The sequence below is a fragment of the Rhamphochromis longiceps genome, linkage group LG17 (genome assembly GCF_057381845.1).
Source record: "Rhamphochromis longiceps isolate RC_006_pf linkage group LG17, R_longiceps_female_GT1.1, whole genome shotgun sequence".
NCBI classification, from domain to species: Eukaryota; Metazoa; Chordata; class Actinopteri; order Cichliformes; family Cichlidae; genus Rhamphochromis; species Rhamphochromis longiceps.
The window spans coordinates 7108097-7130877 of NC_140573.1; the positions used below are offsets into that span (position 1 = coordinate 7108097).

General features: G+C 41.9%; 1 protein-coding gene across 1 annotated transcript in view; it reads right to left on the reverse strand.

Moving 5' to 3' along the window:
• cachd1 (cache domain containing 1) overlaps window positions 1–22781 on the reverse strand; it is a 109510-nt gene that overhangs the window by 60416 nt on the left and 26313 nt on the right. The window contains exons 2-3 of the mRNA XM_085386207.1: window positions 13637–13699; window positions 4177–4325 (exon numbers count right to left, since the gene is read on the reverse strand). Of these exons, the coding sequence (XP_085242333.1) occupies window positions 4177–4325; window positions 13637–13699 (212 nt within the window). The remainder of the gene's footprint in view (window positions 1–4176; window positions 4326–13636; window positions 13700–22781) is intronic.

The following is a 22781-nucleotide window of genomic DNA, read 5'->3' on the forward strand; positions in this document are numbered from 1 at the left end:
TGGAAAATGTGAAGGAGTACATAGATTTTAAATTTTAACTGTAGTTTCATGGGTTTTACAGTTTTTATTATCAATAAAGACACAAAACACACACACACACGCGTCAGGTTTTCATATCTTATGGGGACATCTAATTGACATGCTTTCCCTAGCCACTTACCCTAACCATCAAAAATGTATGCCTAACCTTAACCCTTAGCATAAGCCTAACCATAACCAATTGTAACCCTGACACTAAAAATACATTTTGAGTCTCAAAAATGTCTTCAAACTCGTGGGGACCGGGATTTTGGTCCCCACAAATATAGTAAACCCCCCACAAAGATATGAAACCCCCCCATTAACGGGGTGGGGTGGTGGAGATAGAAGAAAGTTATGACAGCGGCCCAGCATTTACACCTGTTAGGGTCACTTAAACAACCCCCTCCTCCTAACCTGCCTGGTGTTTAGCCCTCTCCTTCTCTAACGTGCAAAGAGATATTATGATCTCAGTGAAACCACGAGACTACAAGATAAGCTTGATGTCATGTCCCAGTAGCTGATCACCGGCGCAATGTATCCTCTTGAACTGAACTGTAAATCTGCCGACAGCTCGGATAGTGAGAATTCTCCTTCAGAAAGAGGAGCTCGGTATTAACACCATGCTACCATTGATCCGTATGTTTAATTTATGAGTGCAGGTATTAGAAATTCTGCAGGATCCCCACCCAGCCCCACATGATACGACTACACAGTGTAAAGCTATCCTGCGGAGTGGCCTTAAGAAAGACTTTTGGCATCGTTTTCAGCAATTCTGCAACACAAGAAAAATAAATAATAAATAAATATTAAATAGTAGTGATTCTGCCCTCCAATTTAGACACAATCAGTTGCATATGCCAGTAGAATTAAATATTAAGTCATCATTAATGAAAATGGAGCACCCTCAGCGTTGAAGGTAACAATAGCCTTCATAAAACAGCACCATGAGGGTTACGGAGAAAACTGTCTCCTCTAGAAATTAAATTTGTTACAATCTTTGTTTCCATCAAGTGTCATCATCACCTCAGAGTTTTACTTCTCCGAATACTTTGGTGTATACCAAAAAGTGCCAGCTTTGTGTTGTTATACTACAGGCGCTGCTTAAGCTCTGCTCACTGATGTTTGACACACTGCTGTGATGTGGGCATGCCTGAAGGCAGCAGCAGTCTTTAGGGACACACTGCCAATTTTTTATTTATTTATTTTTCATTGTTTTACCTCATAAAAGTACGTTTGAGGATCACATCCGTGGCATTTTCTTTGAACGGCTCACTTGCAGCTCATCTTTTCAAGGACTACTGGTGAAATGACACCATTAAGTGCCATGCATGAGATGCTCCCGTGCACACTTCTCACTTTTACATCTGCATAGCAGTGAAACTGTTGAAATGAGCACCTGGAGATTGGATGTTAAAAATACAAACATACAGGGGCTCATGCGCACCATTCCAAACAAGCAACATACATTTGCTATTTTCAGGCCGGGCTCGTCGCTGAGACCCAGCGGTGATTAAAGCATACCACTGGCTGCTAAGCGCTGCCCTTGGTGGCCTCCCTCCGCAAAACGATAGCCTGCCAGCCTGATGACTAGCAGACACCCTGTGAACCACCTGATCCCCCACTACTAAACTGGCTGACCTGACTGGAACCCCGAGAAGCAGCTGATGCCCAAGACTAGTGAAGGACACACTGAACTGGACCAATTCTGGGCTAACTCCTCTCCGCACATATTCCACAATGTATTTTTGGCAGCAATACGTGTTTTTTGTGTGTTTTGTTTTGTTTGTTCTTTTACATTCAAGATAAGTTTGAGAGTTTGGGAAGTACATTTATCTGTGGCAACGTAACGCAAACAGGACGGTCAGGAATAACAGGAAACTCCTAGCCTGGATTTCTCAACATAAAGGAATCACACGAAGGGTACCTTTAAGGACTAAAAACGGCTTCACTCTGCTCATCCAAGAGGCTTCATCAGTTCTAAAAACAAAAGCTGGAGAGCTCCAGGTATTTAACCCCTATTCGGTATCGTTCCCTTTGGAGGTGGTCGTTGACCCACTTGTAGGTCATGTGTGTCATCACATGAGCCAAGGTGTGAAAAAAGGTGTGGGTCATTATCATGTTATCACCTCAGGTCACCCTAGGCAAGTTGTGACAGGGGTTTGACGTGCCTGGGAAAGGATATAAAACTGCACTGTAGGCGGCTGAAATACCCAGGTTTAGAGGAAGTAGATGTTTTTGTCAAGAAACGGTTACACCAAAAACTTTGAAGTGAAACTGCACAGTGTTGCTTTTTCCTCCCAGTTTGCGCTTGTATCAGATACGACATGTTATGCTGCATAAAAAGAGCCAGTCTAGGCCGTGGCCATTTCCAGCGTTGAGCTATTTGCCTGCAGGCTTTTGCCGTAACGCTCAATATATCAGGAAATGCACAACATTGTATCGCAGAGACTTCAGTGAGAAGATTGTTAGATCCACGAGCGAGCACCCAGTTAGGTTAGATAAGCATAAAGTCTGTAAACAGACATAAGCAGCTATCTGCTACTGGTATGACTGAAGCCTATTAAAGTACACATACGCTGTTTGTTGAGCAAGTACACAAAGGGAATTGTAGACGAGCCGCAGTTTCGCTGGAGGTCATAAGCCAAGACGCTTTTCCTCGCAACCAAGCAGAGAAACCAGATTTCCCCAAACCTCTTAATTCTTTCTAGAAGTTTTTAAAGAAAACTTTCATCAGCGAATAATTATTTTCCCCGCATTCAACAAACAGAGCACCCGCTATCTTTTAGAAGATAAGGCATAAGCCGTTTTAGATATTTTATTAAACTGCGAGCGCTCAAATATATGAAAGCAAAACAGCTCTCTGCTTCCCCCCCCCCTCCCCCGAGGAAGAGGCTTTGAAGTTAGGGATCCATCAGATTCGGCTTCAGTTTGGTATGTCCACAACCAACACCACAACCCCCCCTTGCGAACTCCCGCTGCATCATTCTATTATTCTCGTCCAGGTCTTGCATAATAATTTTTCCTCAGCATTTTTTCTTTCCTGTGTCCACAGTTTTAGAGCTGCATTTTAAGCACGCATAATGGGCTGATAATGCAGCACATTTGCGTGAACGACGGTTACATGTAAGTACAACATGTTACACACATGTTTTATCCTGAATTCAGCTACAGGTGGCAAATGGCCCTGAGCCAGGTACAACCCGCCTCCCCTCCCTCTGCATCACAGGTGGACAGACAGGTGACCTTGCAGTCTGTGGAGTCTGCGGTGCAAAGACTTCAGAGAGCAGTAACCTGTAGCGTCGGCTGATAAAGGGGAGGGAGGCGGACAAAAATGGAGAAAGGAGGGCGGACGGGAAGAGACAGCTGCTGCTCTGTAGATTAGAACTGAAAGCGGCACTTTCTCCCTTTTTCTCCGAGCTCGGCTTTGAACAGTGTTTTCCCCCTGCTCGAGCCGATGATTGGCCAAAAATCTGATTCTACTGTACGCTGGGCCAATTTGAACCCGTCTCAGTATAGGACTTAACTCTGACAGATTTAATCCAAAGCTCAGCTTTAAATATATATGTAGGCATTTTCCCCAAAAAACTTCTCTTATTTGTGCTATATATATTATATTAACCCAGTAGAGCCCGACTGGATTTTTTTGGTCATTACTGCTGTTATCATCAAAGCGATTTAAAAAAAAAAAAAAAAAAAAAAACAAGCAAAAATTGAAATTGCCATTCAACCTCCACGTTTTTTTTTCTATAGATAACTCCATGCCGTCCTTGGCTCCAGGTCCCATAAAACTTGTAGTTGGGGTGCAGTGCAGAAGAGGTAAAACCAACCTTTTAATTTGTTCCATCTTATGGTTAGAGTTTTAAAAAGCTCCCATGTAATCAGAGCATGACGCTAGCTCAAGGCAGCAAATGATGCGATTTAAATACGGCTATAACTAATCCAAGGATGATCAAAACAAGGGAGAAATGGGGATTTGTGTGTAGCTGGCCCATAAAACAATGCATAGAGAGCTTGAGTGCAGGTGCTAACAGTGGGAGGTGAGTTTACAGGCACAGAGTGAACCCTCCTGCAGAGACTTTGGTGTGCGTGTTACGAGAGACACACAAAGGAAACGAGGAAAAGTGGTAAAGTGATTGTAAAGAGAAAGCTACTCACTCCATCATTGATGCTGGTATGGCGCAGCAGTCCTGTATGGCAGTAAGCGGAGAGGTGAGGTGGGCGGTGTACGAGGCTTCCACCACCTGCTTGTTCCTGTTCACCACATCCAGGTATCTGTTAAACTTCTCCCGAATCTTCTTGGCCAGCTGCACAAAGGAAAAATGAAAACTGTGTCAATAAGACAAAAACTAATGGTGACACATAAATAACCCCCGCCCCATTCCCACATGCCTAATCCAACAGACAACTTTGCATTTAAAACTACCAGCTACTTGGTCTGCGTGATTCCAAGTGGCAGTGCAAGGAGAGGCGAATTCATATTAACAGCACGTTTGTGTGGCTCAAGTTTCCCACTTGGATCTAAATCAGGGGCCAAATATGGCGCCAAAGACGGGAATGTAGTTCAGGAGTATGGTGGGATCCCATTTGCTAAAAATTCAGTCACACATTTCCTCCCCCTGGGATTACAACCCACAGATGTGAGACAATGACATAAGTTTTGATAGCACTCTTTTTGCTGATAGTTGAAAGAATTCCTTATTTAAAAAGAGCTGCTCCACAAGGTAGAACCACATGTTTGATTAGGGAGACTTTTTACACCAGGCGCCCTTCCTGATCCCCAAAGGGGATCTTTGGCTTGTGTAAACCACTACATTTTTGTTGATAGTACGAAACATGATTAATGGTGCTAGTTCTCGGATCGCACACATTTGTTTCTTATAACCACTTCACTTTGCAACAACAGAGTGAAAATTGATTGGTCAGAAAAGCTATTCATCAGCCTGATAACAACAATTCACCATTGCAGCAAATGTGTGGTTTCATACTGCAATGCAAAAGTGTACTTCAAACAGTTTGTACACCTGTGAACGTTTACCTGAAATTGTTCACATTCTCAAGTGAAACAGTCAAACAGAACTTTGCAGTCAATAACACAGATTGCGGAGCTTTTACAAAGACACAAATACAAGCATACACGCAATGCCTTTTAATATTTTAAATAGTTTATCCGTGTTTAACAGTTTGTGGGAGGTCCAAACAGTTTACTTCCATGTGTGTTTACTTCCATGACTGATTGACTATTTCCTTTTCCCCCTGCAGTGGCATATGCAAGTAAATGCTGCTAATCAAAAGGAGCCATGAGTTTTTGTGGCTTCTTTCTCACTGAATCTTGTTATCTTTTCTCTCTCTTTGTCTTTTTGCTGCTTTGTCCTTAAAGAAGTTTGTTTGACAATCACCTCAGCTTTCCTCTCAGCCTTCTTTTAATATAAATGGATAACGTCTATGTTTGGCGCTCCTACAATTTATATATATAAAAATAAAAGAAACATCAGAAAAAGGACTGTTCTAAGGCACAAGAAAAGTACTACAAACAATGTCACCCATGTCCTCAGCTTGACACAGCTCATTTGCTTCATTCAGCCCTATTTTTACGAAACTCCAAATATGTCGGTTGGGGGTGTGGCTGTACGCTGTTGTATAAACGTGTAAACAGGGTATGACACCTCCAAGAATCCTGACATAAAGTGAGCCCCTAAATACACATGCGCGCAGACGTACACAACTTAATATTCATAAAAGGAAGCTGAGTGATATCAAAGCAGCACAGATCTGGACCTGCTTAAACCATAGCAGAATGATGGGGATTTAAGAACTCAAACGCACTCCACTTCCACTAATCACATCTTGCATAATTTAAGAAAATCCACCTAAAAACACAACAGGTGTGCAACTAGAGTGAAACGTAGGAGCTTGTGGCAGCTGCATGCAAGTATTTGTGGTAAAGAACAACTGCAACATGCATGCATTTTATTGCAACACATTTTACGTAGCACGTTTTTTTTCTCTCTCTCATCTCCTTATGCTGACAACTTTGCACAATCAAAATCAAATGTTTTACCATATTAAATGTTTTTGAAATATGCATATAAAGATCCCCACAAATTTCCAGTCAGTTGGAATTCTGTTTTAGGGTATAATTTACTTTTAAACCAATGCACAGAAACTGAGAAGCAGAGGAGAAACATGGGGTTTCCAGACAAAGGCAGCAACAACAGCTAATTCAGCTGTGTTTACTGGAGCCCTTCATGCTGCCCCCCTGAACAAGCATACATTATACTTTTTCTTTGAAGGACTAGGCTCTGGTTGAGCACACAAATCACAGTGCTCTTTCAAAACAGGGATCCAGCTCTTTGGGGAAACTAATAACCAGCTCTGTAGCAGCCTCCTGGGGGACATTAATAACCAGCACACCAGCAGCTCTTCACCAGTCACTCCTATTCTTGCTTTTGTTTGCCCCCAAAAAAAAAAAAAACCTTGAAAAGATGGGGAATTGTTTGGAACTTCCATCTAACTAATGTGAGGCAAGACATGTATGTAATCTGTTATAAATTGCCCTGTTAACAAGCCTTTTTCTTTTCCTCACTCCCCCTTCAGATCGTCCATAAACCTTTTTCCCTATTCTGATTGGCTGAATTTGAATGATTGTACATTTATAAACAGTAACTGCGGCTTTTAGTCCCAGGCCAAGGTGAACTGATAGTCTTATGATGCTGGTGGTCATAATTTGGCATAGGATAATTTGGAATCATGTTATTAAAGAGGAACTATTGTGCTTTGTTATTGTTTTTACAGCATTTCTAGTGCACTGGTAGGTGTGGATGTTGAACCTGGTGAAACTTTCCAAAAAATAATGTCAGAGTATGTGCAAGCAATTTCTGTGAGCCAAAAGCTCAGGTTTAAGACCAATCTAATTCCTCATTTTCAGTTTCTTGGGTCCATATGATGCTGAAGGAAGGGGATATCCTGAATGTGTCATCTAAGACACAGAGCCTTGGCTAAGAGAGCACAAACCTGACATTCAAACCTTTCGTTAATCAGGAGCAGCCAATCAGAAGAAAGCTGTCTTGTGGCTCAGTCACAGTAAAGTAAAAGTAGGATGGCAATCCCCTTGTGACTAGGAGAGAAAAATTAAATTCGGTGATCAATTGCAAATAGCTGTAACAACCAACTAGTCACCCAAAGGTTTACCAGGCAACAACCTCAACCTCTCAGTGAGCACTTTTGTTCACAAACAGTTTGGCTGGCGGTTGGCAACCCGTCTCCAAACATTTGTGTTTGGTTAAGGTTTACAAATAATTGCCGTCTACTCAAATTTACAAGAAGAGAGAGATTTCCAACACTCTGCAGTAGGTCTGCACAAATTCAATTGCAACACTTCTCTCTACAATAGGTGACTCGACTCAATGGGTCCTCAACTCCTTGTGGTTATATTTTTCTATACTATTGTTTTATATATGTTACAGTAAGGTTGTTAAGCACTCATATTGCAGTCACTGTCTTGTAGCAACTATGTCAGTATTTGGCAACAGATTTACGCTTTTCCCTATTTGTCACAGTAAACCACCCTATTATCACAAAGCACTTCACCCCATTAAGTTGCAAACGTATAGCAGACTGACTTCCAAAGTCACTTCTGAGAGCAGTTGCAGGGCTGGTCAGAGTCTTCACATGCAACAAGTTGATTGTATACGCCATAATATTTCTGATTGTACCGAAGTCTCCAACCACTGTTTGCTCCAAGTGTTACGGAAGCATTAAAGGACGGCAGAGAGGGATCTACTTAATCGAATTCTTTCATCAATGGCTTGCTGCACAAAGGCCGAGCATGGGATAAACAAGGATCATTTTTAACAGTTTTGGAGAATGCCATGCAAAGTTATAAATAAAAATAATTTTACAATTACTTTCAAATCTTTTGGCTTGTCAAAAGATTTCCTTCAAAATATGAGCTTTTTAAATCTTAAAAGCTTAACATTTTAAATTATGGTGATATACTGGTGCAAAATTGATATCAAAAAGAAAAAAGTCTAACTGTCCAAAACCTTGTAGATCGAACTAATCCACAAGTGGCATCTAATTATTTTAGAGAAAATAAAGATAAAATAAAGTAACAAAATCTTCAGATAATGTATAGTTTTCTATTATATGTAAATTTTAAGAATGAAAAACAAATCAGTAAATACTTTCCAAAGTCACTTTGAGTCACCTCAGCCTTGTTAAAAACAGAAAAAGGCTTATTCCCCACAGTACGTGGATCCCTTTGTTCCCGTAATTACAGCTGCCTGAAAAATGGCTGAGATTGAATCCAGGAAAAGGGAAATACACCACGACCCACTGACCGCTTGTATGCCTAATCAGCTGGCCGCTATTCCAAGGGTTTTAGGAGGGGCCTGAGGCACAGCCCGCAATTATTGACCTTCCACCGCAAGGAACACGAACACCAGCGTGACCACTCATACAGGGGCAAGAATTTAAATGCACACATGGACACACTCACAGTGAAAATCAGTTGAAGTGAACTTTGCAAGAAAAGGAAAAATAGGCCAGTGTTCCGCTAAGAAGTGTTTCCATAGCTGGAGGAGGGAAAGTCACACAGAAACCAAAGCTCGAGTTTTAACAGAGCGACTTAAAAGAAACCAGAACCTTCTAGCTGTGCAAGTTCAAGCTCATGTTACAGTCTGCCCGGTGCAGCCAAAACCAACCTGTGCTCTGCAGATTAACCACTCTCCCCAAAACATACAACTCCTCTCTCCCATCTCTGACCCATCCAACCAGCATATGGAGGGTTTGCAGCACCCAGTGGGGCTGGTTGCGCCACAAAAGCAGACTGAGTGGAACGGATGTTCGTTGAAGTCTCGTGTTGGACCTAATGAGGTTTGCCAGTCAGCCTTCAACCACAGTCGCTGGCAGCGGCATTTGTGGCAAACCAAAACTTACTTCGGAATGTTGGGGTAAAGGACTTGGTAAAAGCGGGATGCAGGTCTATTCTGCAAACCTCAGCCATTATATAGAAAGTTAACAGTGCATGGGTCGCCTCTGCTTGGATAAACGAACCTCTCATAAAGGACTTGTTGCTTATAATGAGGGTGAGAAGTTTTCCAAGGCTATTAGAGTGCTGACTCGTTCCTTCTGGACATAATGATGTAGGTATTCAGCATGACTGGAGAAAGTACATTTTAATGTGTGGTTAACAGGTCGATTGTAAAAACGTTAAAGTCGCAGCACGTTTCAGAGATGAAGTACAAAACATTTGACGGCTCAAATCTGTTAACGTGGCGGCGTGGGTGTGGTTCAGTTTTATGCTAATGTTCCGCTCAGCTTCACTCATACATTTCCATAACACTAAAACCAGCCACACACAACATGTGCAATAATATGTACTAATATGCACTGCAATAGCCCTGCCATAATCTGGACTTTAGCATAGACTGAGATGCCGTGTGACAGATCACCTGTCTTAGAGAAGTACACAATGTTAGGGTTGTTAGAACCTGACCGATCTTGTCTGGGATAAATTACATTGAAAAAGGTCATGGATGGGTTTTGCTGCTGATTCATCAGACTAAAAAGAAGCTTTGAGGCTTCTGCCAGATTAGGTTAGGCATAGTGAGACAGTGAAACAGAAACTGAAAGGGAAGATTTACATTTTAAAAAAAATCTTATTGACATTTAAGGCATTCTCCAAAACAATCATCTTTTAGTAAGCTGGGCACAACTAAAGATATTGAAGATGTGCATTACAGTCATAGTAAACTTGCCCTGATGACTTTTAAAGAACAATCACCAACACAGTTAGCGTGAAATTAACCAATAGGGTTGCACATTAGGAACGGGTTCACAACAGTATTGCAGACTATAACTATGTACTATAAATACCATCTGATGTCAAGCTAAAGTTGTTTACATTTATCCTTATATGCCAACAGAAACCCAATCTAACTTTTCTTCTCAGTGTAGGACTATAGTGGCAAGCCAATAAAATGTTAGCAGTTCGCACCTGAAATGAGGGAATAATCCAAACCTAATTTCTCGACTTGAACAGAACCATTTTTAGCTGTCCTTTTACTTTCATTTCTTAAATGTCACATCGCGAAAAGGGCTCTGCCTGGGCTGAGTGACAGCTCCAATGCGTTCCCGAAGCCAGAGTGGCTCACTGAACGGCAATAACATTGGAAAATGTAGTGTGCACACACACTACCCATTTGAGTTCAGATATGCAGATTTAAGGTCATGAATATAGGATAAAGTACTGATCACATACTTTAAGGGATCTGGTACAATTTCATTTTTCTCATTTTCAGAAAATCCAACAGACTTTTGAGCCTTTACTTACTTAAGCCAACAGCTACAATCTGAATCATGATCACAAAAAAACTGATTAAAGAAATTGAGGAAAACAGAAAAGGCTATGAGACACCCCACCTCAAACTTCTGCTGGTCCCCTTTTGACTGCCAAAAAGCCCTGACCTGTCGAGGCATGGACTCCACTACACGTCTGAAGGTGTACTGTGGTATCTAGCAACAGCTCCTCCCTTGTGTTGTCCTCGGGTCAAAAATGACCCGTAGGTGTATGGCAAACAAGTGTATGGGAATCCCGAGGATATTACAAGGGTTAAGACCTGCAAGTTATAGGGCGGGACCTCCCTGGATCTGAATTGTCTACCCAGCACATCCAACAGATGCTCGCCAGGTGTTCCCCAGGTAAGCAAGACACACATCACAGCCATCCACATTATGTTTAAAAGAAAAAGTGACCCATTATTGCAGGCCACCTGATGCTCATATGCACGTTGTTGGCACTTTATGCAGTGGACAAGGATCAGCATGGGCTGATGGGCAGCTCACGACCCTGTCGCTGGTACACTACTGTTCCTTTCTCGGATCTCTTTTGATAGTGGTTCAGGGGGTTGGGAAGCTCATCTGTAACCGGAAGGTCGCCGGTTCGATCCCCGGGTTCTCTGTCCTGGTTGTTGTGTCCTTGGGCAAGACACTTTACCCTACCGCCTACTGGTGATGGCCAGAGGGGCCGATGGCACAATATGGCAGCCTCGCTTCTGTCAGTCTGCCCCAGGGCAGCTGTGGCTACAACCGTAGCTGCCTCCACCAGTGTGTGAATGTGAGAGTGAATGAATAGTGGTATTGTAAAGCACTTTGGGTGCCTTGAAAAGTGCTAATAAATGCAATCCATTATTATTACTGAGCACTGTTGACCAGGAACACCCCACAAAAGATGCAGGTTTGGAGATGCTTGGACACAGTTGTGTAGCCATCACAATTCAGTCGCTGTCAAACTCGCTCAAATTCTTACGCATGCCCATTTTTCCTGCTTTGAGGACTAAATTTGCACTTGCTCCCCAATATGTCCCCCCCACGACCACGTGCCATGATGCAGAGATAATAAGTGTTATTCACTGTGTATTTTGTAGTTTGTATTGTGTGTGCTGTACTTATTAGTATACCACAATGTTTCGGCCCTGACCTCACCACTCACTGCTGTGACGTCATCAAGGGAGGGAAAAGCAAATATGAATGAGATTTTTTTTCCTTAGGGAATCTCACGAATGAGCCCTACAGCATAAACAGCTTCCCTCAGTGAAATTTACAAGCACAGACAATAAGCTAAATATAATATAATATGAACTCGATGGTAGTGGTTAATCTGCTACCTCATCAATGCGTTCTTATTCTATAGTATAACATATTTATAGACATTTTTTTAATTTTAGAGCCAGCATTAGACAATGTTACATTTTATAGCAAATTTCAGACAACATAATTTTTATACCACGTTTTATATTAACAACTTTTTGTGTGTGATGGGCATTTTTTCTGTTTTTCTTTTTTTGTTGTTTAAAGAAACACATAAAATAAGCACATAAATAAGCAAACAAACAGAGAATAAACATGTATTCATATAAAACAAACAAGGGACCTCTTTGTTTTACTCAGGTTGCCCTGCTGTATATTAAAAAGTAAGAATGAGAGCTCTCTGGAGGAGAAAAATCGCTTTGGGGTTGTGTGAGGAAGGGCATCCAGCATACATAAAAATCTGCCAAATCAAACACGCAGTACAACCCACTGCTGTGACCCACTGTGAATAAGACCAAAATCAACTTTTTAGGGCAACTAGAAAAATGTGTCATTTCTTTTGTTAAGAAAAAAAAACAAACATTTAGCCTCCTTTTTAGGCAGCATCTGCCACATCTGGCATAGGATAAAACATTAATGGTTGCCAGCATTTTTAATTATTGACAACCACTCTGACAGCATGTGTTCAACATGGAGAACACACTCACAGGAAAGACTGAAAGAAAGCCAGACAGGAAGAGGGAGAACCTGTGTCATCAGAAAGGGACAGACATCTGTGTGCCTGTCTAAATAATACATTTCCAGAGGAGAAACTCGAAGCTGTTAGAGGGGACCCCTTTGCAGCTCCTTGCCTTCTGTCTTTCTTCTCGCTCTCTTCCTCTGTAGATACCATCCTAATTGAGCCCTAGCTTGGCTCGGGGACACGGACACACACAGCTATGCCAGAGCTGTCATCTGGATTAGCTGGGGCCCGACTCAAAAGGGTTTCAGTGAGAATTTTTGCCCACTCTCTTAGCCAGACACAGACATACAGCAGCTACAAATGAGCCCACATTGAGGACCTTTTGTTCTGCGATCGCTTCTTGTTATAGCACACCACACGCAACGCAAGTTGGAAAGCTAAGATTTATTGTTTTTTGTTGGACTTTCTGGAAACACAGAGGTTGGAATTGTTCAACTGAAATTAGCGAGACATGTGTTAAAGATCATAATCGCGACTATCCTTAGCAAGAGGCACTCAAAGATGAGAGACTGCCGTTGGCTTGCAAGCTGTTCAGAAAGGCGGCTTTTCTATGGAGACGAAGGACGAAGAGCGCTTTAAAGCCAGTTTTAGCTGCCTGTGGAATCGTAAATACCTGCAAGGTGAGATAGTATATATTTCGCAAACACATGCATGAGATGACACACTGGAGCACAGACAGAAATAGTCGCGGGAGAAATGCAAACAAACATCAACCTGTCTGTTCTTGCTGGTGGCTGTTTACCAGTCTGGTGTTTACTGTCACTCTTCCAAGATCCCTCGTGCAGTAGTAAAATACGCACACACACACAAAATCAAATCGTGCCTGATGTGACATAGGATGCCAGGGATTCTGTGCATACTGTTTTTTTTAATTCACGACCAAAAAAAGCTCTTGGATTGGGGGATGGTGGGTTCTTTTTTTTTTTTTTTTTTAAACAAATCATTCATGTTCTTTTTTTATTATTCTGTCTGACTGAAAGCTATGTGCTCACATTGTGAGCAGAGGGAGATGGGAAGACAGAGGGGGGGGGGGGGGGGGGGGGGGGGAATGAGAGAGGGAGCACAGACAAGTGGAAAAACAGGCAGAGAACTTCAAAGCCAATGAGACAGCAGCCACAGAATTTTAATACACCCCCTTTTTCCTCTGATGGCTGGTGCATGTGTTCAGCGCTGCTGGGCTCAACTCTGCACATGACAGGCACCGTCCATGGCGCGCACAGGCACGCCACGCATGGCCAGGAAGGCACGCACGCACACACGACAGAGGAAGCTTTTGTTACTCACCTGCTGAACTTCTGTCTCTCCGTTTGATGTCTTCTCGGTGTAAACGAACGAGCTGAAAATCCTCTGTAAAGAGAGGGAACCAAGCAGAGAGAGTGACGTTAGATCACGAGGAACGCTGATCGAGATCCAATAACTCAAATCCATCACTTTAAAGGAAACCTTTTTCATTAACAAACTGTAAAACTCAGTCAAACCAGGACCTGTTCCTGCGTACATGGCATTAAAGCTAATTAAGTTCTCTAGCTCTAATAAAGCCATCACCGCGGCTGGGTGAAGAACTACAGGGAGTGCAGAATTATTAGGCAAGTTGTATTTTTGAGGAATAATTTTATTATTGAACAACAACCATGTTCTCAATGAACCCAAAAAACTCATTAATATCAAAGCTGAATGTTTTTGGAAGTAGTTTTTAGTTTGTTTTTAGTTTTAGCTATTTTAGGGGGATATCTGTGTGTGCAGGTGACTATTACTATGCATAATTATTAGGCAACTTAACAAAAAACAAATATATACCCATTTCAATTATTTATTTTTACCAGTGACACCAATATAACATCTCCACATTCACAAATATACATTTCTGACATTCAAAAACAAAACAAAAACAAATCAGTGACCAATATAGCCACCTTTCTTTGCAAGGACACTCAAAAGCCTGCCATCCATGGATCCTGTCAGTGTTTTGATCTGTTCACCATCAACATTGCGTGCAGCAGCAACCACAGCCTCCCAGACACTGTTCAGAGAGGTGTACTGTTTTCCCTCCTTGTAAATCTCACATTTGATGATGGACCACAGGTTCTCAATGGGGTTCAGATCAGGTGAACAAGGTGGCCATGTCATTAGTTTTTCTTCTTTTATACCCTTTCTTGCCAGCCACGCTGTGGAGTACTTGGACGCGTGTGATGGAGCATTGTCCTGCATGAAAATCATGTTTTTCTTGAAGGATGCAGACTTCTTCCTGTACCACTGCTTGAAGAAGGTGTCTTCCAGAAACTGGCAGTAGGACTGGGAGTTGAGCTTGACTCCATCCTCAACCCGAAAAGGCCCCACAAGCTCATCTTTGATGATACCAGCCCAAACCAGTACTCCACCTCCACCTTGCTGGCGTCTGAGTCAGACTGGAGCTATCTGCCCTTTACCAATCCAGCCACGGGCCCATCCATCTGGCCCATCAAGACTCACTCTCATTTCATCAGTCCATAAAACCTTAGAAAAACCAGTCTTGAGATATTTCTTGGCCCAGTCTTGACGTTTCAGCTTGTGTGTCTTGTTCAGTGGTGGTCGTCTTTCAGCCTTTCTTACCTTGGCCATGTCTCTGAGTATTGCACACCTTGTGCTTTTGGGCACTCCAGTGATGTTGCAGCTCTGAAATATGGCCAAACTGGTGGCAAGTGGCATCTTGGCAGCTGCACGCTTGACTTTTCTCAGTTCATGGGCAGTTATTTGGCGCCTTGGTTTTTCCACACGCTTCTTGCGACCCTGTTGACTATTTTGAATGAAACACTTGATTGTTCGATGATCACGCTTCAGAAGCTTTGCAATTTTGAGACTGCTGCATCCCTCTGCAAGATATCTCACTATTTTTGACTTTTCTGAGCCTGTCAAGTCCTTCTTTTGACCCATTTTGCCAAAGGAAAGGAAGTTGCCTAATAATTATGCACACCTGATATAGGGTGTTGATGTTATTAGACCACACCCCTTCTCATTACAGAGATGCACATCACCTAATATGCTTAATTGGTAGTAGGCTTTCAAGCCTATACAGCTTGGAGTAAGACAACATGCATGAAGAGGATGATGTGGACAAAATACTCATTTGCCTAATAATTCTGCACTCCCTGTAAATGTGTCCGCTGCAGCCAGAACTGGAAAAAGTCTCAAAAGAATTTGAGGCCAATTCTTCAATCGGAACCTCATTCCCTTTATTTTTTATAATACTTTAAATTACAGTGAGGTGAATGTTAGTCTGCATTTTCTTGCCGCCTGTATTTAGTGCTCCTTGATTGGCTGTTTGTGTTTAAAACTGAAATCAAGAAAGTACACTCTAGAGCAGAATATGCTAGCACAATTACAAAACAAAAAAAGCCACGTGAGAAGATTTTTCTAAGACCAGATATTTGGATTTGTCAAACAGTGTCAGCTAAGAATAGTTACATTCCATCCAGCGTTTAGTTGCAGGGCTCAGGCAGCCTGTTGCATATTTTGGCTCCTTGGCTCGTGTGAATATAGTGAAAGCATCATTAATGTTACTTCTCTGAGTTTTGAAACACCTACAAGTTGGATGAAGAAGAAGTTATATGGGGGGGTTCCCGTTGTTGCATGATGATGCTGTGAGACTACACTGAATTAATAGCATCCAGCTATCTTCATCAATCAAGAGATGAGGAGGAAAGAGAAAAAAAAAAGACAAGGTAAACACCGGCTGTAGTGCTGTTGCATTACTCTGTTGAGACGAGTGCGTCTGGATCCATTTTATTAGCGGCCAAGAGAGAATGATAAACCTGACTACCTGCCAAAACATAGTCCTGTCAACTGCATCAGTTTCTCAGTTGGGAGGGGAAACGCCTGCCCGAGTCTAGAAGTCAGCCGTAGCATAAAAATGAAGGTTTTTATGAGCTCGAATTGCAAGATGATGTTAAATTTCCCTCCCTTCGCCTTCTAGGCTGAAACATTTTTAACAGTTCCTGATTTATATTGTTGAGCAGAGAGGATGTGAGTGGTGCATTAAGGCATGGAGAAAATGAGTCCGGCTGTGACCTCAGCACTCAGAGAGCCCCAGAAAAACATTATATGAGCCGCCTAAATACGGACCTGCTCTGACACACAGAAACATGCAGACATTTATTCAGATGGTCTCTCGAGTCTTGTATATTTGCTCTCTCTCTCTTTTTCTCCTACTTATTTACACATACACACTTGTTAAACACAGGCACCGGTGCCATGTGTCAGCTACAAACACAGTACAACTAATGTTTGTGTTGAGGCAGCAGGCGGGCAGGTGTTTCACGGTAAGCTGCCCCACCGTACACAAAGCCTTAAATTGTCTGGTTTCTACACTCCAACCATTTCCTGATGCCTGTCCACACCTTTTGTCAGACACATTCCAGAGGACACCAATTACCCAGATTGCAACTTAAATAAACTAAACCTGGATTTGTGTTACTATGGACTTATGCCATAGTTAGACATGTCTCTGTTTCAGGGTATATCTGGTGACAAAGTGAGCTCAGTTGTCAAGCAGTTTACGCTTTAAGACATTTTATTATTGGAGATATTGTGCCTCAGCATCAGAGGAACCTTTCCTTTAACACCTGGAACATACAGTACAACAAGAAAAGTATTGGGCCACCTACACACAACACCCGCATTAGCTTTTTCTAAAATTCACCCACCCTTTTGTACCTATAACAGCATTTGTTCTTCTGCTAAGGCTTTCCATAAGATTTTAGAGAGCGTGTCTATGGAAAAAATTTTGGCATTGTGACATTGAATACTCCCATTCTCCATTCTAGTTCATCCAAAAGGTGTTTGACGGGGTTGAGGTCGGGGCTTTGTGGGGGTCAGTTAAGTTCTTCCACACCAAACTCATCCAACCGTGCCTTCATGGACCATGTTTTATGCACTGGGGCAAAATCATGCTGAGACAGAACTGTTCCCACAACATTGGAAGCAGAAAATCATCCAAAAATGTCTTGGGAGGCACAAAGATTTCTTTTCACTGCAACTACAAGGCCCAGGCCAAAGTCCAGAAAGAAAATGATTACGCGGTACGGCCAAACACTTTTGCCTATATAATCTATGCATGCTTTCCTCCCTTTCTTCCCATTGTAATTGGAACTGTGCTGGAAGTTTCAAGTTAGAAACACAAAGGATGATTACAGGATGGGGGGAGGGCTCCAATGCTTATGTACTAATAAAGGGTGTTGGACAGAAGAAGACCAAGAGACTTGTTTTGGGATGGGGGGATTAAAGTAATAGAAAGCAGAAAATCAGCAAATATTTGCCACTCTAACTAGGAAATAATGTAATCTAATAAAAAGGACAAATATTGTCAGCCAGTGATAGAGACACACAAACAGATACAACTGTTCGCTGAAACCTCTGCACAATGCTCTCTTCTGATTCATAATGAGTCTTTTCAGCTTATACTGGTAGATTAAGTATGAAATGACATTTCTGACAATTCAATTATTTCCAATATGGCTTATAAACACTGGCTGGAATAAACACACAATTTTGAGTTTTGAGTGTGTAAATGGGAGTCAGTGGTCCTCGTTACTAGTGATTGCTTTTGTGCATATTCATTTCATTTTACAGAGCAAGTCACTAACACACAAAACACTTTAATTGTGTTATTACAAACACACGAGCACATTTCACTACTGAGTTATTTGCAAAGTGCAACACCAAGCCCAGACAGTCTACAGTTCCACGCCCTTCTTGGGTGGGTGGGGGACGAAGGTCCAATACATGGAACTGTCAAATAAACACGACCAAAGTACACTCAAACAGAGCTTCCGCCACTTAGCAGCAATCACTTTTAAAACTTAAAGACTGCAATAACAAAAGAGAAGGAGAAAGGGGGAGGAATAGGCACTGTGAAGGGGAACTACGTGTTTTTCCATTTAGCAAGCAATCTTGAGAAATTGCGAACAAATCCTGAAGAGAGCAGAGCGGTTGTTGCTGATTAGCCACAGGTTAGCCGGCTTTCCCCCCAGTGCCTAGAGTGTTTGTTGTTAGAGCTGCTTTGCGGTTTTCACAGCTATGGAGCAGCTGGAGAGGAATGCTCAGCTCTGAAACCTGAGACGCCTGAGGCTGCTCGGGCCACCACGGTCCTGTGGCCTCCTGTGACCCACAATCACACATGCACAAAACTGGAGTACCAGGGGACACTCAGACTTCCCTACACACCTTGTAGCTTACTCTGTTGGGTAAACCTCAGCATCATGAAAGAAGACAAATTACAAATACCAGAAAATGACACAAATGTTCATTTTAGATGTCTGATGCACAAGGGGAAGGTTAAACAAGACCTTTTTCAAACAAAGAGCATTCTAGTGGAAACTTTGGAACTGTGTTAATGTTTAACCGTGTGTGTGTTTTTTATTTTAATACTTTCATTCTATTGAGTTTTATTTATAGAGTGTTAAACCACAAAAACAGATCCCTGTGTTTTAAATTGTAAGGTGAAGACACTATCATAATAGAGAGAAAAGACCAATGAAAAGATGACCCCTATGAGCAGGCACTTGGCAACAGTGGGAAGGAAAAACTCCCATTTAACAGGAAGAAACCTCTGACAGAACCAGGCTCAGGGAGGACCACCTTTTCCAAACATCCTCGTTTTATTTTGAATGCTTACACTCTTTTTTTAAATTTGCTTCAAAATTATTAGCTCCCCTGATGCCAATTTTCAGTTGGGTATCTTTTTTGCTTGATAAGTTGTTTTAAGTTTCATTCACATATCCTGACAAATTCTATCTCTATGCTTCCTTTCACCTTGAGGAGATTGATAGTTCTACACACACTAAGGCTTTCCCACAGCATAATGCTCCCACCCTTGTGTTTCACTGTTTTTTGGGCTGTACACTCCTCCATTCTTTCGCTATATCATCTCTTAGGTCAAAGAGCTCTAATTTTGTCACATTGGACCAAAGGATGTGCTTCCATTAAGTATAATCTCTCACCAGGCTGTCTTTAACATTCCTCAGTCTAACTTAAAGGAGCATCTTTTGTAGGAGTGGAGCTTTTCTTGGTCTGCAACCTCACGGTCCCTTCCTGCATAGGGGTCTAATGATTTTCATCATTGAGACTACAATTCCTGACATGGCAAGTCATTCAGTAGTGTCTTGGCAGTTGTCCTGAGGTCTTTAGACACATCTCTCACTACTTCTACTTTCTTCCTCTGTCAGGCTTGTTCCGCGCTGTGTGGCTCTCTTTGATACTTCTTGATATTTCTCACTCCAGTTTGTGACACTTGGATATGCTGTGATAACTTTGTATATCAATCTCATGTTTTGTGAGCAAGCCTTAACTGATTTATCTTGCTTTGCTGAAGTTTGTCTGTGTGTAAATAACATACGCCTCAGTTTCAGCTTCATTTCACAAGCTGTGAGCACTACAAAATTAAAGCACATCATTGCACAGCAATGGTCTGTGCTATAGCTCAATAACAGTCAGTTTTGCAGGGGGCTAATATACTTCTCCTGGTCCTTTTTGGCGTTTTGTTTTCACAAAATAATTCTAATTCAAAACACTTTTTTGAATTATCCCTTGGTTAAAGTTCACACAACAGTAAATGTTTTCCCTTGCCACTAACATACCAAATTGTCTTACGTTTAAAATTTGTGATAAAAGAGTTTTTTTAAATAACATTTGCCTTTAGTGACAAAATGTCATCCATACATAACATTTAGATTTTATTGCACTGCTGCAAGGTCCAAAACGCATGTCTCTAACGACACATCAAAAAGGCTAACCCTGGCTCTACATGGGAAGCATTGCATTCAGATGACTTGTGCATTGATTGCAGAGCTCCAGCCTTCGACTCATTAGGCCAGATTTTAAAGCCATTCACCATGGGGTTAATCCTAGACACAGATGAGTGGTTCCCAGGAATGCCCAAACCTTAGTGGAAGCTCAAACTGTAAGCTTCCACTAACTAAATATAGGGACTTGGTAGCTTTTCAGAGCTATGGTACATTTACTGTGGATAATTCATGTAGGCTGAGACATACAGGGAAATACTGCCCTCACTTATGAGAATATCTGACTCCTTTAAACTTTTTCACTGCTTTATTTATTTTCTCAGTTGCAGGAAGAGAAAATGATTAACACGTCACAGCCTTTTGCAGTTCTAAAGCAGACTCCCTTAGGTTTCTCCTTAACTTTTGCATCCTCTTTGCACCCATCTCATATCAACACTGGAACCATATGTATCCATTTAATTAGCTCTACCACTTCATCTCCTCAGTCAGGCCCTCTTGGGGATGTCAAACTACCATAAGAGGCTCTTCTTACTTAAAGTGAGTCTTCTGTTCCCAGGGATGTAGGGAAGAAAATCCAGACAGAAGACTGATGACACCAACCACATGATGGAGACTTAGAGAGTCATTCGTGTAGGTTTTTTTTTTTTCAAAAAGGAAAAACTAGTAGTAAAGAAAAAGACTGCGGAGAATAAAAATTACAGAAAGGCAAAAAATAAGGAAGATAAGAAGCAGAAGTCGTCAGATTGGGAATGAACATATTAGCAATTCATCGATCTTCAAAGAGTGGGGCTGGAATTGCACAAGCAAGCCTGTATACAAAGATGCGCGTGCGCGCACACACACACACACACACTCTCTCTCTCTCTCTAATCCTGTCTTCAGGGCTGTCTTTAGTGGTCCGTGGTTCATCGGTGAACACACTACAGGGCAAACTGGGAGCCTCACTGAGACACAAATTCATATTCACCATGTGCCAGCTGAATCAAATAGGTATGACTGCTATAAAAAAATAGAAACTGCAGAGTGCCTTTGTACATGTGTGTTGCTCAATCTACTGTAAGAAATCTCCATGAAGGTGAAGGTCACATTCATCCACAGACAATTTAAATCCAGCCTGTGTAGATGTGTTGGAGCTGTAGGGCCAGAGAGACTGGTTTCCATATAGCTGACAGATAAAGGCTTAATATTAAAGCCCAAGGGACAGTAACGGCTTCTTCCTCCATGCTGCTGGTACACAGCTTCTCTCCTTTTTTTACCCTCTCCCTTGCTTCCTCCCTGCTTCCCAGCCAACTCCCAGCTCATGGCACTACAGAGGGCTGGGGGCCGAGGATGCAGCATTAGAGTTCCTCCTCTGATGTGTGTGCACGTGTGTTTGTTTTCCCCCAGACCCTTGCCATGTGTTTATCCCCATCCTCGCCTCCCATATTCTTTTTTTTTTCTGAATGCTACAAAGTCAGGAAACAGGCAACTGGAGGAGGAAAGGCAAGGAAGAGAGAGCAGGAGCCCAATTTTTGTATTTTCCCAAGGCAGCCAAAAAGGGCTGAAATAATTATACCTGCAGTTTGCAGCTCCACAACACACAGGTCAGAAGAAGAGAAGTAGAAAGCCTAAGGACGTATGCATTTCCTTTGGGGGTAAACCTGGTGCACTAACAGCAATGTTTTACAAAATATGACGAAGCTCCTTTTAATTCTAACTATCTGCAGCTCAGTGAGAAGCCAAATATTAAAAGCACTTCTCTAGTCAGAGCCAAATGCCGCATATTAACGAAATAAAAGCACTTTTATTTTTATTCAAATCAGTAAAATAAATGTGATTAGATGGGAATTAAAAATAAAATTACACCAAAAATGATCGAACCATGCTGCAAGGAATTCACACCATTTACACAATCACCATCTCACCACACCGGTCTGTTAATTCACAGCCAGATCAGACCAATCCAAGTCCTATAAGTAGCTCCTGACTGATAATGTCACAGCTATGGCTATCCAATCTTCTCAGGTTAAACTTTTACAAGCTGTTTACAAGGCTTGGGGTTTTTTTTTTTGTTTTTTGTTTAAAAGTATGTTAAGCCTGTCAAAGATCCAGTCTTACTTTTTTGATTCATTTCTATGCATCAATGTAAAAAAAAAAAAAAAAAAAAAAAAAAATGCCTTCAACCATGAAAGAGGAGGAGAAGAGGGAGGGAGTACAGTAAGAAAAGGCATGTCAAAGATGGATCTCTAAATGCCAGTATAATGGCCATAGAGAAACCAAACCCTCACTAATTAAGTGCGTCTCCATTTCAACCCAGTGGAGCAGGTCGGTTAATTAAATGACCGTCCGTCAGTGTCTGCCAACTGCTTGTTGCTGCATTGGGGTGGGGTTAGGGCCAAATTAATTTGTGTGAATCTAACTAACAGACAACCTGAGGCGATAGCCCCAAAGCCCAAGCCCACACACTGTGTTAGTGTGGGGAGTGCAAGCGTGCACTTTAGCTGCTTTTCAAAGGCTTCTTTGCAGTTCAGCATTTTCGGATTGACTGGGGTAGCATTTTCAATTTTCTCAACATGTAGTTATGTCCTCTGAATGTTTATGTTAGAAAAGTGTGTGTGTGTGCTGGGAGGACTGCATACACCTAGATTTTATATCTCCATAAAACAGCTTTTTTT